Source organism: Equus quagga, chromosome 7 (genome assembly GCF_021613505.1).
Source record: "Equus quagga isolate Etosha38 chromosome 7, UCLA_HA_Equagga_1.0, whole genome shotgun sequence".
Classification (NCBI taxonomy): Eukaryota; Metazoa; Chordata; class Mammalia; order Perissodactyla; family Equidae; genus Equus; species Equus quagga.
In genome coordinates this window covers 9,875,642-9,891,744 of record NC_060273.1, presented here as the reverse complement: position 1 = coordinate 9,891,744, position 16,103 = coordinate 9,875,642, and the positions used below count along the sequence as shown (strand labels likewise).

The following is a 16,103-nucleotide window of genomic DNA, read 5'->3' as shown; positions in this document are numbered from 1 at the left end:
AGATTTTGGACTTGTCAAGCTTCCACAACAGATGAGCCAATTCCTTAAAATGAATCTCTCTTGATAGATACATACACAGATACATACATACATAGATAGACACACACATATATACACACACACACACACACACCCCCTATTGGTTCTGTTTCTCTGGAGAAGCCTGACTAATACAGCAGGTCGCAAGACCTGGAGCCCAGGCACAAAAACATTCATTCTCTGTAAGCAAGAACAACGCTGCAGAGAAGTCACCCTAACCCTTCAGGAGGAGAAAAAGCCTTTTCGGGAAAATGTTCCCTTAAGAATGGCTGATAACAAAAAGAAAAAAAATAAAATAAAAATGCCAACAACCTAAATACTCAACAATGGGGCCACCTTTAGCAAATCCTGACATATTGATTTGACTGAAGATCAACCAACTGATATTCTTAGTTACGTAGAAACAGAAAATATTTGACAGTGTAAGCTTTGGAGCGCAGCGTCACTAACCTTAATCCCAGCTCTGCCCACCGCTTTGACAAATCTCAACTCTGTATGGAATCCTGTGCTTTCACCCATCAAGTGGGGGTGACGCCCACTGACCTCCCAACAGCTCTAAGTGTTGGGACAAGGTAGATACAGAGCTGGCGTATCACAGCTGATCAATAAGGTAATACTACTAATACAGATGTCCATGCGAATGAGGACGAGAGGAAAAATCAAAAACAAAAACACGCATGGTCTCATGAGAAAGACAAAACCTCATATTAAACCAACATGAAAATGAAAGGCTTAGGGCTAGTGACATACTGCGCCCCTCAATCACACCGCGGCGTCTCCACATCTCCGTTTCATACTCTCGCAGGCTGGTTCTGACGTCAGCCGTGATTAGGACGGCACTGCGCACGGTGAAGCCCAGGCGAAGAGGGACCTCGTTTATTGGGCATGAAGAGTACGACCAAGCACAGGGACTATTCCAAGAGCAGCACAGCAGCGGGAGCTCACCTGTGCTGTGTCTCCTGATGCGCCAGCCCCGTGCCAAAGGTCCCACATGCAGTCTCCCACTAACCGGACAACAACGCGACAAAGCAGGTGCCGTTTTTCCCCCAGGTCTCAGATGAGGCCCGAGCCTCTGGGAGGTGAAGTAACTCATCTAACTGATCCAACCTGAGCCACACAGCTAGTAAACAAGAGCCCGGGTTGTCTTGACTCCAAGATCCAAGCTCCAAGCTCCTCACTATGCTTTTCTGCCTTACGCCTTCACGGGCACCAAGCCCCTTCCATAGGTATAAACCTACTGCGACTCCAGGGTGAAGGCCGCAAGTGCAGGCAAACACTGCTGTCCACACCCCTGGAGATAACAGAAATTCCCAGCCTGCCACCATTCTCTAGAATAACCCTGCCTTTCTCCTGAGCTTCCTGCGCTAGTGGCAAGTTAGAGATGCGAGGAAATCCAAGCAATAAAAATGAAAGACGTGTATATAAAGCAAAAATTTCAAGGCACACATCTTGACACCAACTTTGACTAAGTACCTTCAAATATACTCCCTTCCCCTTACTTCGCAGGAGAATAGCAAGCTAACACTCCTTCCTCCTAAATCAAGATCCGAAAAATGAATGATGTCCTAAACACACATAAAACTTGCACTGTTATTTCACCCAATACTGCAGAAAGAGGAGTTAATGTACCACCCTTCATGCAGAGCCAAAGTGGAACTTACTTCTCAGGCGACTCTGAGCGGCCCATGCATTTCCTTCCTGACGTGTTCCTGTACACGTCGTCCTCGTTTTCATCCACGTCTTCATCATCAATGCTTTTCACATCAAGCTTCTGGTACCCAAACTCCCCGTTCAAAGACACAGAGTCAATTTTCCATGAGTTGCTGCTCTGACTTCCATTGGAATTTGGTCCAAAGGGGCTTTCAAAAGCCGACATGATATTGACTGAGGAGCGATCGGAGTTCTCCTCCGAGCTCTCCCCAGGCCCAGGTATCTTTTTAAAAACATCACCAGGGATCTGCTCGTCTTCCTCATCATCAAAGGAGATGATGTTAGTCACCTTCTTTTTCTTCTTCCGCTCCTTTTTACATTTGGCATCTGGCAAAAGAAAAGATATGGTATAAGAAAAAGTAGGCAACATAAAGGTATGATCGAGCCATCTTGCCTCTAAATTGTGGGGGAAAATCCTCTACTATTCTACTGAAAAATAAATTTAAGATCGAAAAAGAATGTGAATTTAAGTCCTGGGGAAAAAAACCTGTCTACAGGAGACTGAGCAAAATGGATGCGGGCCTGTACTTTCAATTTAAACAAAGATGCCACAGAGCACACATTAAAATGGTTCCTTCTAAGCACTTTGAGTCAAAGGATGAGAGCATCGCTGAAATGGTTTTTCACTGTTTCACTTTGGAAATACTCTCAATAGCTGGTAGATGAGACCAAGAAAGCCAGTTTGGGGATGTGGTCAATTGTTTCACGGCCACGCTTCCTCTCATCACTGCACATCGCTCCTTACAATGGGAGTCTGCTGCTCCTCCCATGGAGGGTGTGTCTATTTCTCCACCCCCTTGAACCTGGGCTGGCTGAGTGCTCTGCTTTTACCAACAGAATGTGGCAGAAATAACTAGGCATGTGCGTTCTGGAGCCTAGGCATCAAGAGGTCTTGTGCCCTCATGGAACACTGCCCTGACTCTACCATGGAAGGAAGCCAGTCTAGCTTATTGGAGCATGTGAGGCCCAGTGGAAGAAGAGTGAGATGCCCCAGCCAAGAGGCAGCACCAACTCCAGATGATGAGTGCGGCCATCTTGGATCTTCCAGCTCTGCCACCAGCTGAATATAGCCCCATGAATGAGCCCATGAAACTAGCAGAAGAATCATCCTGCCAACCCATATAACCATAAAGAAATAATAAAACATGGTTATTTTAAGCCGCTACATTTTGGAGCTGTTTGTTACACAGCAAAGGCTAACAAGCACAAGTCAAGACTGCCTTGGTGATCAGTGCTCGGGTTAGCCAGTCTGTTCACCCATCTTAATCATCAAACTTGAGGGTAAGACACTTCGAGCCAATTCTAAAAAATCCAGTCCATCTAAACCAGGTGTGACAGGGTGATGCTTCACCAGTGTATCACAACTCCGAGACAACATCAAAGCAGAGCCCCCAAAATGGACGGACAGGATACTCTTTGGGTGTATAAATTCCAGCATCCCTGTTACACAAAGTCCCAAACAGTCCTGTTTGCTATGTCATTCACATGGAGTCTCTGTTCGAGAAGGAGAGGGTAAGACAGATAAAGCCAGCGTGTACCAAAGACTCCATGGGAGTCTGTTTTCACCACTAATAATTCCAAAGGGATGAGCATGATTACCACCTTGTTTAAGGGATTTGAGAATGTTAGGACAAAGCACTTAGACCCAAAATTTCCTAGTTTGTTGTAGCAACATTCTGGATGTCCCTGAAAGCTCAAGGTGTATTGTAAACTTCTCACAAAATTAACTCAACCAATTCTCTTTTGCCTCCCCACAGCCTAGGGTCAAAGCAGACCAACCCCTTCCTCCCCTTGGGCTCTACCTAAATATCACCCCCCAACAGTAAACATCCTCCATAGCACCCTATGCTTGGCTTTCATCCCATTTATCAGAAGGATCACTAATTATTTATAGAATTTGTCCTTAAATGTCTACCCCCACCCATCCCAAAGGAGACTGAAGGCTAAATGCTGGCAATCTGTCTTCCTTGGCTCACTGCCCAGCACACAGAATGCAGTAAGTCAACCAAGGAATGGACGCATGAAGGAATAAACAAATGGAGATCAACTTCATCGGGCTTCGTGTGACCATCACACCTTCACTTTTAGTTCACTCTGACTGAGCTGTTGGCCTTTCTACACTCTCATCTTGACATCTCAGTAAGGCTCTCAGGTCCCTTTCGGAGTGAATAACAGTGAAAAAGGGTAAGAAAAACAGACACAAACGTAAAGTGAAAATGCAAGTGCATCAGATTTCATTCCCCTTGGCACTTTCAGATGACGAGGCGTGTCCACCGCAGCCACAGTCTGCTGCCCTGTCCGCGACCCGCTCTGTTCTACCTCGCATGCGCCTTCTCCTCACCAGCACTGACGTGCTTGGACACGACGGGCAGGGGGTCGGTCTCCTGCTCAGGCTTGATGAGGATGGAGACAGCAGAGGACGCCGTGATCTCCCTGAACAGGCTGCTCACTCCCTGTGTGGATTCCTTCAGCAAGGAGGTCACATTCTGCGTTGACTCCTTTAAGAGGTCCGAGACGGTAGGAGCGAACTTACTCTGCCCATTTAAATCCTTGTTGTCGATGTTAATTGCAAAGAGTATGGAGTTCAGACCTGCCCGAAAAAGGGAACAGTCTGGAGCGTCTGCTGTTGAACAGTTACCCTCCAACAGGATAAGCAAGCTGCAGACATTATAGGGCACAAGAGGGAAAACGTTTGATAAAAACCTCCCAAAAACTGGGGTCAGTAGGCACCAGTTATTATAGGAGTTGAGTCTTTCCAAATTCTCTCGCTGTCAGGAAGACAAGTTAAGTCCTAAATTCTGGGGTCAGACTGCCTGGGTTGAACCCTAGCACTGGCACTTCCTAGCTATGAGACCTTGGTCAAGCCATGTACAACCTCTCTGAGCTTCCGTTACCTTATCTGTAAACTGGGGATGATAGCATCTCTCTCACAGGGTTTTTAAGTATTAAAGACCATGACCCAGCAAAAACACTCAACTCAGTGAGGAACACAAAATGTGCACCAATTTCATTATTATTATTACTTTAGGCAAAAACCTGCACTGGTATCCTATGGCCTACAGAGGAAAGTATGGTCAATCCTGACTTTCTCATCCATGGACTAGACTAACATAACTCTCAATATGTGGGACTTAGTGTCAAGTTTCAGGAAAGAAAAAAAGGAGGCAACAAAGGATTTGGAAGGAAAAAAGCAAGTTGCCCTCTTCTGTTGGGTGGTTCCCATCTTTCGCTCTGAGAGTCAAATGATGAACAATTTAACAACCACCCACTAACATCAATCCAGGGCTTTCGAGTTGGCAGATCACGTACATGACTCGACCACATTTGATCTGTCACAGCCCTATAAAGGGGACTGCTGAGCTAGCCCTATAAAGGAGACTACAGGGGTATTCCCAGCCCGCAGAGGAGGAAAGTAAAGTAAAGAGGAAAAAGCTCTCAGGATCTAACCCCGGTCACCAGCCAATGAGGGGCAGAGCCAGGCTTCAAGGGCAGGTCTCCTGCCTCCAATTTCCTGGATCTTCACATTACACCTGCAAAGCCATAGCCCAAAACCCTCAACCCCATGCTTTTTCTGCCAGGGTATCAAATTCTAGATAAATGGACTCAATACTCAACTGCCACTAAAGGAAGGACAGTGGAGAGTGATTCATTAAGTGGGTGAGGGACAGGGAAAATCATAGCATCACTCGGAGTTATAAATTCACCCCCAGCCAGCCTCCTCTGCTCACCAACCTTCACAGGACCCAGCACCCCTGGCCTTGGCCAGGCTTACCAGCTGCCATGGTGGGGAGCATGCTAGACCTTTCTTCATCCATCACAAAAGACCAGTCTTCATAAAAAGTGCTGCAAATTGAAAGAGAAAAGGGAAAAGCTCTGGATAGTGGTTCTCCGCATCCATTCGCCAGACAATTCTGCTATACGGCTCCCTGGAAAATCCATGCCTGGTCATCTCAGAGTAGAGATATGAGGTCTGCTGGGCTGAAGCTTCTGGTTACAAACACAGGATTGCACACATATATCCTATGACTTCCTCTTCGGTCCCCTGAGATTTTGAGTTTCCCCTGTGCTTGAGAGCACTGAAATAGGCATGAGATGTAAACGCAGCATTTGTGAAGCAGCAATGGAGGACAAGACCCACAGAAGGGTGACTTCCACTCAGGCAATGTCTCCAGGAGACAGAAGGAAATCCAAGCCTGCCCACCAGCCCCCTGACTGGGCTAACATAAGAAGGAACCATTTCAGATAGAAATGACAGCATTCCAGGCCTCCACCAACCAGGGGATTTACATATAAAACCTGCTTGGGCTGTAGCCCCAAAAGCCCTAGTTAGCCCTGGAAAGGGCTGGGAAGCTAAAAAGATCTCACAAATTCTAACAGCAGAAAGGAGTAGGAGCAAGGGGTCAGAGGGGCCTACTTGGTCTGCCCAAGGTCATCCAGCAATAAACAGTACAGCCAGGGTTCAAAAGCAGGTCTCTCAATCCAATTCCTCAGCTCTTGATCCAACCCCCAGCTAAGCAACAACAAGCAAATATGCTCAACCTCCTGACTTCGCCACCAGGTCAGAGAACTCTAAATTAACGGAGTCCAAGCCAAATTTCGCTAAAGCACAGTCAGTGATGAGCGACCTGCAGGTCAGCAAGAGCCTGGACACATCAGCTGCTGAAGTGACTGCAAACAACTAACAGAAAGAGAAAAGAGATGCATCATTTTCAGTAAACTTACCCAGCAGGAGTCGGTGGAAGCACAAACCACATGGGCAAGCTGGCATTGCAACAGCACCTCTGATTCCCAAAATTGTGATTCTTTAAAAATCTGGCCCAGTTCTCATGCATGTGAAAGAATTTGTTTTTCCCACATCGAGTTAGATAAGTAGTAGTTCAGGTAAGTCCAACTGTGATTGTTAACGGCTGGATTCACTTCGACTGCTCGCTGTTAAAGTCACCCTTGATATTGGGCGTGCAATGCTGAACTACTTGGAAATGATCTGCCAGAGAGAGCTTCACGAAAAGGCCTTGGAAGAAGCGCAAGCTTGTTCTCCTTAGCTAAAGCTCGTCAATGCTTGGGAGGTGCATGCATACCTTTGCAGCCCCCCACTCAGATCCTAAACAGAAGCCCACATTGAAATGCCACCAAGAGAAGAGCAGGCTTTGTCCTAAGACAGCAGCTCTCTCCACTCTCCAAGCCTTAATAAGAAGCATCTACTGAGTGCTTGCTACATGCAGGAGCCACGCTGAGCCCTTTACAGGCATTCTCATGTATTCTCTGACCAACTGTGCCCACAGCACAGCTGAACAATCTGGGACTGTAAGAACCCAGTTGTCCCAGATGGAGGGACCGGGATGCGAATCCAGGCAGCCTGAATCCAGACGCCGTGAGTTTAGCCACTCGCCGCACCCCCTCCCACACCCGCTCGCGGTACCTGAGCCGGCTGCGGTCGGCCAGGAGCATGTGCAGGTAGCGCTCCAAGGAGTGCTCGTTGAGGGCGCAGCGCAGCCAGGCGCGGCCGCGGCCCACGTCAGAGGCGATGTGGCGCAGGGAGTAGAAGCGCTGCAGCTCGTGCTTGTTGAGGACCTCCTTCACGTAGAACCAGAACACGGGCTCTGCGGAGAGAGCGCACGGGCGCCTTGGAACTCGGCCGGGACGCTCATCATGTTTAGAGGAACGCCCCCTGGGCATTATTTGAGGAACGTAAAACGGTTACTTCCTTAGCACAGAAAAGGAAAACACAGGAGAGTAGTATACCAAAAATAAAGATGACCCCCAAATCTACCATCCAGAAATGATGACCACTCCAAACATTTTCAAGGACTTTCTTCCAGTCTTTTTTCCTATACTTTTCTTTTTACACAAAATTGACATCTGTGATAGGCTGAATTATGACCCCCAAAGATAACCATATCCTAATCATACGGCAAAAGGGACTGTGCAGATGTGATTAAGTCAAGGGTCATGAGATGGGGAGATTATCCTGGGTAGTCTCGGTGGGCCCAAAGAGGGCGATCTGACGCAGAGGAGGAGAAGGCGACGTGACCAGGGAAGCAGAAACCGAGACTGGAGTGATGTGGCACAGCCAAGGAATGCTAGAAGCCAGCAGAAGCTGGAAGAGGCAAGGAATAGGTCCTGCCCTGGAGCCTCCAGAAGGAATCAGCCCGCCATCATCTTGACTTAAGTCCAGTGAAACTGACTTTGGACCTCTGCCCTCCATAACTGTAAGAAAGTAAATCTGTGTTATTTTAAGACACCAAGTTGGTGGTAATTTGTTACAGCAGCTATAAGAAACTAACATGACATCATACTGTATATGATACGTGATATATGTATACACATATACACATATATACATATACACACATAACATATATATATAAAATATTGTATCCTGGTTTGTTTCTTTTCTTGTCTAGATCATGAAAATTTTCCTATAACATTTAAAGATCTTTGGAAAACACGACTTTTGATGGCTTCCCAGTTAAACATAATTTAACTATTTCTCTACTGCTGGAAACATGATATATTGGCAATTTTCCCTATATACAGTAAGGAACATCCTTGTACGTAATTGTCCTCATTTTCAGTTCCTCAGGAGAGATCTCCATATGCTGAATTACTAGGTCTGAGAAGAGGAACAGATTTAAGATTTTAAGGGAAAGCTAAGAAAGAGTGTTTTTATCCATAGACTAGTCAACGTATCTCCTCACATCCCACCTTTCTTATCCACACACACCTAGAACTTTCATAGTTATAATTTCAGTGCATACCTAATTTTGTGATCAATTTCTTCACTTAACATTGGCACATCAAAACTTCTTCACGCTGCCAACCACGTACCAGCCATTGCATTGAACACTTTACATCTGACCGCAGTCTGCTCAACGACCACGGCCACCTCCATGTCAAGACAAGGTCCGAGGCCTGGACGAGTGGCATAACTCACCCAGTGATACACAGTTAGCACGCGGTACAGAAGGGGATCTTGAAAATTTCTAACTGCAAACCACTAAACCACACTGCCTTGAGAAGTGAGGGCGGGCTCTACCTTCTTCAAAATGATCATGCTCACGACTGCTTCAGATCCCAAGAGAGAAAATGCTAAGTCTCTGCTGCCAGACGGGGATTCTACTCCAGGAGCTAAACAGGCTCACAGGCCCCTCTGAGAATGTGACAAGATCTTCAAACCTTCCCTTCCAGAGGATGCACATATACCCACCTCCGTAAAACGGACACCAGGTTAATAAGCTCACTCAAATATTTCTGTTCAGCTCAACCAGCATCGACCGCATTCTTACTGGAAGCCATGAACTGGGCAAGGCCATGGGATACCAGGTAGAGACAGGAAGAGCTCACCCCCACCGAGCTTCCAGTCCAGTGGGCAGTGAAGGGATCACTCAACAGAATGACCCTGGGCAGGTCACTCAGCCGTGCTAAGCTTCACATCCCCCTCCCTTAAAATAATCCCCAAAGTGCAGAATCACCCAGGGTTATTGGGGTAACTGCAGAAAACGGAGGAAAAGTGCTGAGCATGACGCCCAGCCCATGATGGCCAACCAGTTTGCTTAATAATTACCTTCTCATATGAGAGCATTTGTTATTTCCTCTTTTCCTTTTTCTGTTAACAGCATTTAAATGTATATGTACGTATGAGTGTGTGTACGTATTTGTGGATCAAGCTGACCTCTGGGATCATTTCAAATAAATGTCTCAAGAATGACTGGAAAAACCAGCAACAGGGCAGTTTACTCAGGAATACCTTCTGTCTCAATCCCTAAATGCCAGACTAATCCCCTTCCAAAACTCATTAGGTCAGCCCAAACCACACGAGTGCACAACAGCCTTCTTTCCACTCGCAGCCTCGCTCAGAAACCAGAACGGAGAATTTGGTGAGAGTCATACCCTGGGCCAGCAGGCCGGCCAATAACTTGTTTTGAAACACACCAGACAACCATCTGTACATCCATCACAGTTCAAATCAAGCGACCCTCAGCTGCATCCTGTCTTTCTTGGAAGCTGCAGTCACCTCCCTCTCACCTTGAATACACGTGAAACACCTTAAGGCGTGTTTTCACCTTTCAATTTCACAAATTGCTTACTGCTACAGAATCCTTCTAAAGCTTGCCAGAGCGATGCTGAGGATGATAAGAATTATCCCAGTAGGGCTCTGCTTCCACTGCCAGAATTAATGTGGTCTATTTAAAGTGCAGCTCACCTGCCACTTAACGCTTGCAGTGTCCCTAATTTAATTTGGGAATATACACCAATCTCTTATTGCTTTGAAACGAGGGGCTAATTCCAAAAGTGGGCAAGGGCTTCTGGTTCTCCAAATTCCTGAAAGCCATCTGCCAACAAGAACAGGAGCCAGGAGGAGGGTGTTGGGGGAGCTACCTGGGCGCCTTGTTAATGAGGATGACTAACAGCACAGGGCCTGTGGCTAAATTTCCAACAGGCTTCAACTTTAATCGGTGCCAAGAATTCATACTTTGGAGGCCAAGGAGAATCCAAACCTTGGCTCGAATTCTGGTTCAGACATTGTGTGACCTTGGGCAACTTATCTTGTCCTTCATTTTCTTCATCTGTAAAATGGGGCTAACAGTACCGGCCTTTAAGCTTTGCTATGAAGGAAAAAAATGAGAAAATAAAGCACACATGTGAAGTGCTTGGTGCCCAGGCACGAAGGCAAGCAAACAACATCCCTTCCCCTTTTTTCTAGTCGCAGCACCCCTCTTTCCTAGGGGAACAACCATGTTCCATTTGGTTCCCCGTGAAGTTGCCTTCAGCACTGCCGACCTCTCCCTCCCACGGGCTGGACAGGTAACCCAGGCTGGGCAATCACCTGGTGACAGCAGGGCATGTGCCTCGACTCGCCTCACACACCCCACCCTCATGCTGGCACTGTTTGATATTTTGTGAATCACGAATTGTTTTCCACACATACTTTGATTTTTTTTAATTATCTTGACTGCCGAGGGGGTTTTTCGGCACCCCCTTAAATTCTGTGGCTGAAGTGAGTGCTCACTGGCTCAGCCTAGTCCCAGCCCTGGACCACAGGTCCCACCCCACAACTTCTACCTGAACCACTAGAAGACAGGCCTTGTCTCCTTCGAGGACTGAAGTCAGCAAACAACGGCCCGAGGGCCAAATTCAGCCACCACCTGTTTTTGTAAGTAAAGTTTTATTGGAACACAGACATGCCCATTGTCTATGTGTCTGGGGCTGCTTTCCTGCTACAGCAACAACAGAGCTGTGACCTATGGGCCACAAAGCCTAAAATACTTACTCTCTGATCCCTGAAGGAAGAAATTTGCTGACCATTGTTCTAGAAGTAGGAGTTCTAATAATCGTGCAAATCTAGAACCACGTGGGGCCATTTTTCCCCCCTATCATGCAGAGCGAGCCCACCTGGGAAAGACGCCAGCCCTGAGAGAAGCAGGGCTGAGAAAGAGACAGATGTGGGGGATACTGAGCCCCTGAATCCAGCTCCACCCTCAGATTTCTTAGTTCCTTGTGTCAATAACTGCCCTTTTTCACTTACATCTGTCTAAGCAGCTTGCTTCACTTGCAACAAGAAGCCTAACACAGTGAGATAAGGTATGTTCTTCAGTCATGTGACAATCATTTACAGAGGCCTGACAACACGCCAGGCACTGAGCAATGCCTGCGTGCATTAAAGGGGCGAATGCATCACTCAAAAATAAACAAAAAAACATTGCTTAACAAGAAACAAAAAACCCAACCACAAGAAGCTAGGCTCCTTGTAAACAAAGAAAGACTTCTTTTTCTCTCATAACTAGTCCTAGAGGTAGACAGCTGGTTCAAAGGCTCTGTCACAGGCAGATCTCCAATCTCTTGACCTTCACCTCACTGTCTTGGGATTGTCACCACCTGGGAATCACATCCACAAGCGGAGCAGGAAGAAAAAGAACAAGATAAAGCCAGTTCTATCACTCCTTTTTTCAGGCAATGATAAGTAATCCCAGAAAACCGCAAGGGAGTGGAGAACAGGATGTCAAGACTGGCTTAATCACTCATGATCCGTTACCTAGAGAAGGCTATCCCACAACCCCAAGCACAAGCAGGGTTCTATCAACCAAAGAAGAAAAGACAAATGGGTTTTAAGTAGGAAACAGAATCAGCCGTACATGGTATCAAGCGTTCCAGGAACAAAAGGCAGACCAAGTGTTCCCATACTCCAGCCTGAGCCCTGGGCAGGCACAGGTGCTCCGAGATCCCAGTCACATCCCATTGTGGATGAGCCCAACGACAAGACACAAGGGGACTGGCAAAGCCGAGTTTCCAATAAGGGGCTGTAGCTTTGTCACTCGGCCATTTTCCAACCGGCCACAAAACTGCCGCCTGGAATTGGAACCCAGTGACTGCGGTTTAAACATGAACCGTACATCATAATGACTTGTACTAAGTATGTAAACTTGATACTTTTTGCTTTTCTTAAATTGTGGTAAAATATACATAATAGAATTCACCATTTTAACCATTTTTAAGTGTATAATTCAGTGGCATTAAGTACATTCACAATGTTGTGCGACTATCACCACTATCCATTTCCAGAATTTTCTCATCTTCCCAAATAGAAACTCCATAGCCATTAAACAATAACTCTCCCATTTTCCCCTCCCCTCAGCCCTTGGTAACCTCTATTCTACTTTCTGTCTTCTGTCTCTGTGAATTTGACTATTCTAGATACTGTATATAAGTGGAATATATGTGTCCCTTTGTGTCTGACTACTTTCACTTAGCATAAGGTTTTCGAGGTTCATCTGTGTTAGAGTATGCATCAGTACTTCATTTCTTTTTAGGGTTTAATAATACTCCATTCTATGTACACACCACATTTTGTGTATCCATTCATCTGATGATGGACATTTAGGTTGCTTCCACCTTTTGGCTCTTGTGAATAATGCTGCTATGAACATGGATGTACAAGCACCTGTTTGAGTGCCCACTTTCAATTCTTTTAGGTATCTATCTAGAAGTGGAAGTGCTGTATCACATGGTAATTCTGCTTAACTGTTTGAGAAACCAGCAAACTATTTTCCATAGCAGCTGCACCATTTTGCATTGATACTTTCTGAGTTAGAATTGCCTTTATTTCACTGCAACTGAAATTAACTCTGCTATTAAATTCCATTTTAGTTAGTTCTTAAACTCCTTTGCAGTTAGAAAAAACTTAAACTTGGCAATTAATGGTAACTTAGCCACTTTTTTTTTAATTGTGGTAAAATTCACTTAACATAAAATTCACCATCTTAACCATTTGAAAGCACATAATTCAAAATTTGATACATTTTTAAAGAATGGATAAAGGCACAATAATCTGAGATACTGGATTACTTTTGAAGATTTCAATAGGTTTAAATTTAAAAACTAAACATTCCTACTGACTCCACAGACCAAACAGAAATTATCTTGATGGGGTGGATGGAGATCACAAAAATAAAGCCAGAAAAGGCAGCTCAGTTTGCTGCTTCCCTAGCTCCTCCACCCCTCTCTGTTTCACCTTGTCCCACTGTCCCTGCCCCTCCCCTGCTCCAACCACCTGGTCCCCAGGGCCTACTCAGCCATGCAAACAGAAACCACACCAGGGAGTCCACCGAAGGAATTTAATACAGGACATCTGTGACCAAGATTCTGGAAAAATCTCTAACAAGCTGAATAGGAGATAATGAAGCAACCTAGAGATTACCGATGTCAGAAAACCAACCCATCCCTAGAACCAGAGGAACAAAAGGAAGAGGTGGTGTTACCAGGGCTGCCGGGCAACAGCTGGGCTGTGGCAGAAGCACCAAGGAGCAATGTGGGATGAGGAGACAAAGGCCTAACCAGCAGACCACGTGGGACCTCCGTGGACCACTGCTGCTGCTGGAAACACCATGGAAAGCAGGGCTGAGAGGAAGAAATACTCTAGCTGCCTTCTTCCTCCACCTTCCCAACTCATCACCACCTCCCAGGGCCAAACCAAGCGGGAAGAGGATGGGCAAAGGAGCCTGGGAAATAGAGTTTTCACGGGAAGGGCAGAGAATAACTTGGAGAGCAAAAAGGCAAGTGACTGGTACACACTTTAAACTTGCTGAACCAGCTGGAATTCCTCCCCCAGTATCTTAGCTAATTCCCTCATTTCTTTAGGTCCCTATTCAACTGTCCCCGTAAAGAGGCTGTCTGACCCCTCTACACAGAAGAGTCAAACCTCCACCCAGGGCAGACTGCTAGCTGCTCCTCAAAATCGATTCCTCTCTTCTTCCTGAACCCCCACACACTATACTTCCCAGCCTGCTCTGCAGTGGCCAAGGGACTCACAGCTTCCTACTCCCGGACACCTTTCACTGCCTGATTCACTCATTTCTGTCACCTGTCTGGCCCCTGAGCATCTGAGTCCCGAGCTTGAACACCTCTGCATAGCACCCTTGGCATTCACCCACATTATACAAGACTCTACAGCGCCTCCTTTACTGAAAAGTGGGGACCTTCTCTAGCACCAAAGACACAGGGACTTCTAAAGCTTGGATCTTGTTTCCTTTTAGGGGTGCACCCCACCCTCTGCTGAAGAGCCATTTTCATGTTAACAGGAGCAAAGCAAAGGACCCATGGAACCAACAGGCCAATAATAATGGACTAAAAACTGACAACTCTGAGGCCAAATCTGAGTCTTAATTTACAAGACATCAGGATCAAATGCCTTTGAAACAGCAGGGGTCACCTTTGGCCAAGAGGCACTGGTCCAGCTATACCAGATCTTAACATGCTGGGACAGTTTCGTGCCCCTTAGTAAACAGCCATTGGCCTAAGCCCTCAGCCACCTCAGCTGTCAAGGACCCTCCCAGGACCCTACGGATATCCCAATAATCTAAAGACTCACAAGTTAACACCTTGCCCGTAGGAGACGGCACTCCAGCTCCGGCTCCCTCCCTGAGGGCAGCAGTTCCCTACCAGCTGTTAGACATTTTTATCACCACCCCTGGACAGAGCTCAGTAATTTCTTTACACCTTCCGCAGCCATCCTTCCAAGGTCTCTTTCACCACAAGTAGCTGATTTCAAGCTCGTGAATACGAGAGACACACACAAAGAGGGAACCGAAAACATTGCAGGGATGAGAGGGTAGGGGAGCGGACTTCCCCTCACAATCAAAAGGCCCAGGCTTCTCCTGGCACATGCAGCTTCCTCCAAAATTAATTTTCTGCAGAAATGAAATTGTGACCCAAGGTGACCCAGTGAAGCAAAATACAAATCCTGCTTTGAGTTAAATGCAATCAACCATTTTCAAAAATCCCCACTGAGGACCAGGGAAGTTGGCTTCTCTAATTTTACAGTTGGGGGTATACTCCTACCATCTGCTCTCAACTGACTGTGAAGATGTACAGACAGCAGAGGGTGGGTTTCACTTCCCAGGAGAATGGGCGGCATGTCCTCAAGTCTGAGTCCTCGAGTCATTCTTCTGAATGTAGTTTTTTGGTGGCCAGGCATCTGGCAATACACTGGAGCTACAAGGATGACCAAGGATGGACCCAGTCCTTGACCATCGAGACAGACAGTCAAGAAAACAGGCAGCGGCATATATAAGCTTGATGAGAGAAGGACTCAGGACTACAGAATGGGCTCCTACAGGAGGGGCACAGGCCAGCTGAACTGAGTGGGGCGCTCAGGAACGACTTTTTGAGAGAAACCTAAAACTTCAAGAAAGAATAGATCAAAACCACACAATGAGATACCACTTCACACCCATTTGAATGGCTATTATCAAAAACACACAAAAAAAAGCAAGTGTTGGTGAGGATGTGGAGAAATTGGAATTCTTGTGCATTGCTGGTGGGAATGTACAAGGGAGCAGCCAGTATGGAAAACAGTATGGTGCATCTTCAAAAACTTAAACAATCACCATATGATCCAACAATTCCACTTCTGGATACACACCCAAAAGAACTGAAAGCAGGAACTTGAACAGTTCTTTGTACGTCCACGTTCGTGACAGCACTATTCATAACAGTCAATAAGAGGAAGCAACCCGGAGTTCCATAAACAGATGAGTGGATAAACAAAGTGTGGTACACATATACAATGAAATACTATTCAGCCTTAAAAAGGAAGGAAATTCTGACACACGCTACACACGCACGACCCTAGAAGACATTATGATAATGAAATAAGTTAGACAGAAAAGGATAAATATTGTATGACTCAACTTATACGAAGTACCTAAAGTAGTCAAATTCATAGAGACACAAAGTAGAATGGTGCCAGGGGGTTGGTGGGAAGCGGAAATGGGGGGGTTATTGTTTAATGAGGATAGAATTGCAATATGTGAAGGTGAAAAGGTTCTGGAGATGGATGGTGTGATGGTTGTACAATG

The 16,103-nt window shown here is 46.2% G+C and overlaps 1 protein-coding gene across 7 annotated transcripts in view; it reads right to left on the bottom strand.

Annotated features, from left to right (window-relative positions):
* SNX29 (sorting nexin 29) overlaps positions 1-16,103 on the bottom strand; it is a 505,847-nt gene that overhangs the window by 439,233 nt on the left and 50,511 nt on the right. For all 7 annotated transcript variants that reach the window (XM_046665870.1, XM_046665874.1, XM_046665871.1 and 4 more), the window contains 4 exons: positions 7,169-7,349; positions 5,522-5,592; positions 4,091-4,339; positions 1,701-2,076 (listed from right to left, as the gene is read on the bottom strand). In XM_046665870.1, coding sequence (XP_046521826.1) covers positions 1,701-2,076; positions 4,091-4,339; positions 5,522-5,592; positions 7,169-7,349 — 877 coding nt within the window. The remainder of the gene's footprint in view (positions 1-1,700; positions 2,077-4,090; positions 4,340-5,521; positions 5,593-7,168; positions 7,350-16,103) is intronic.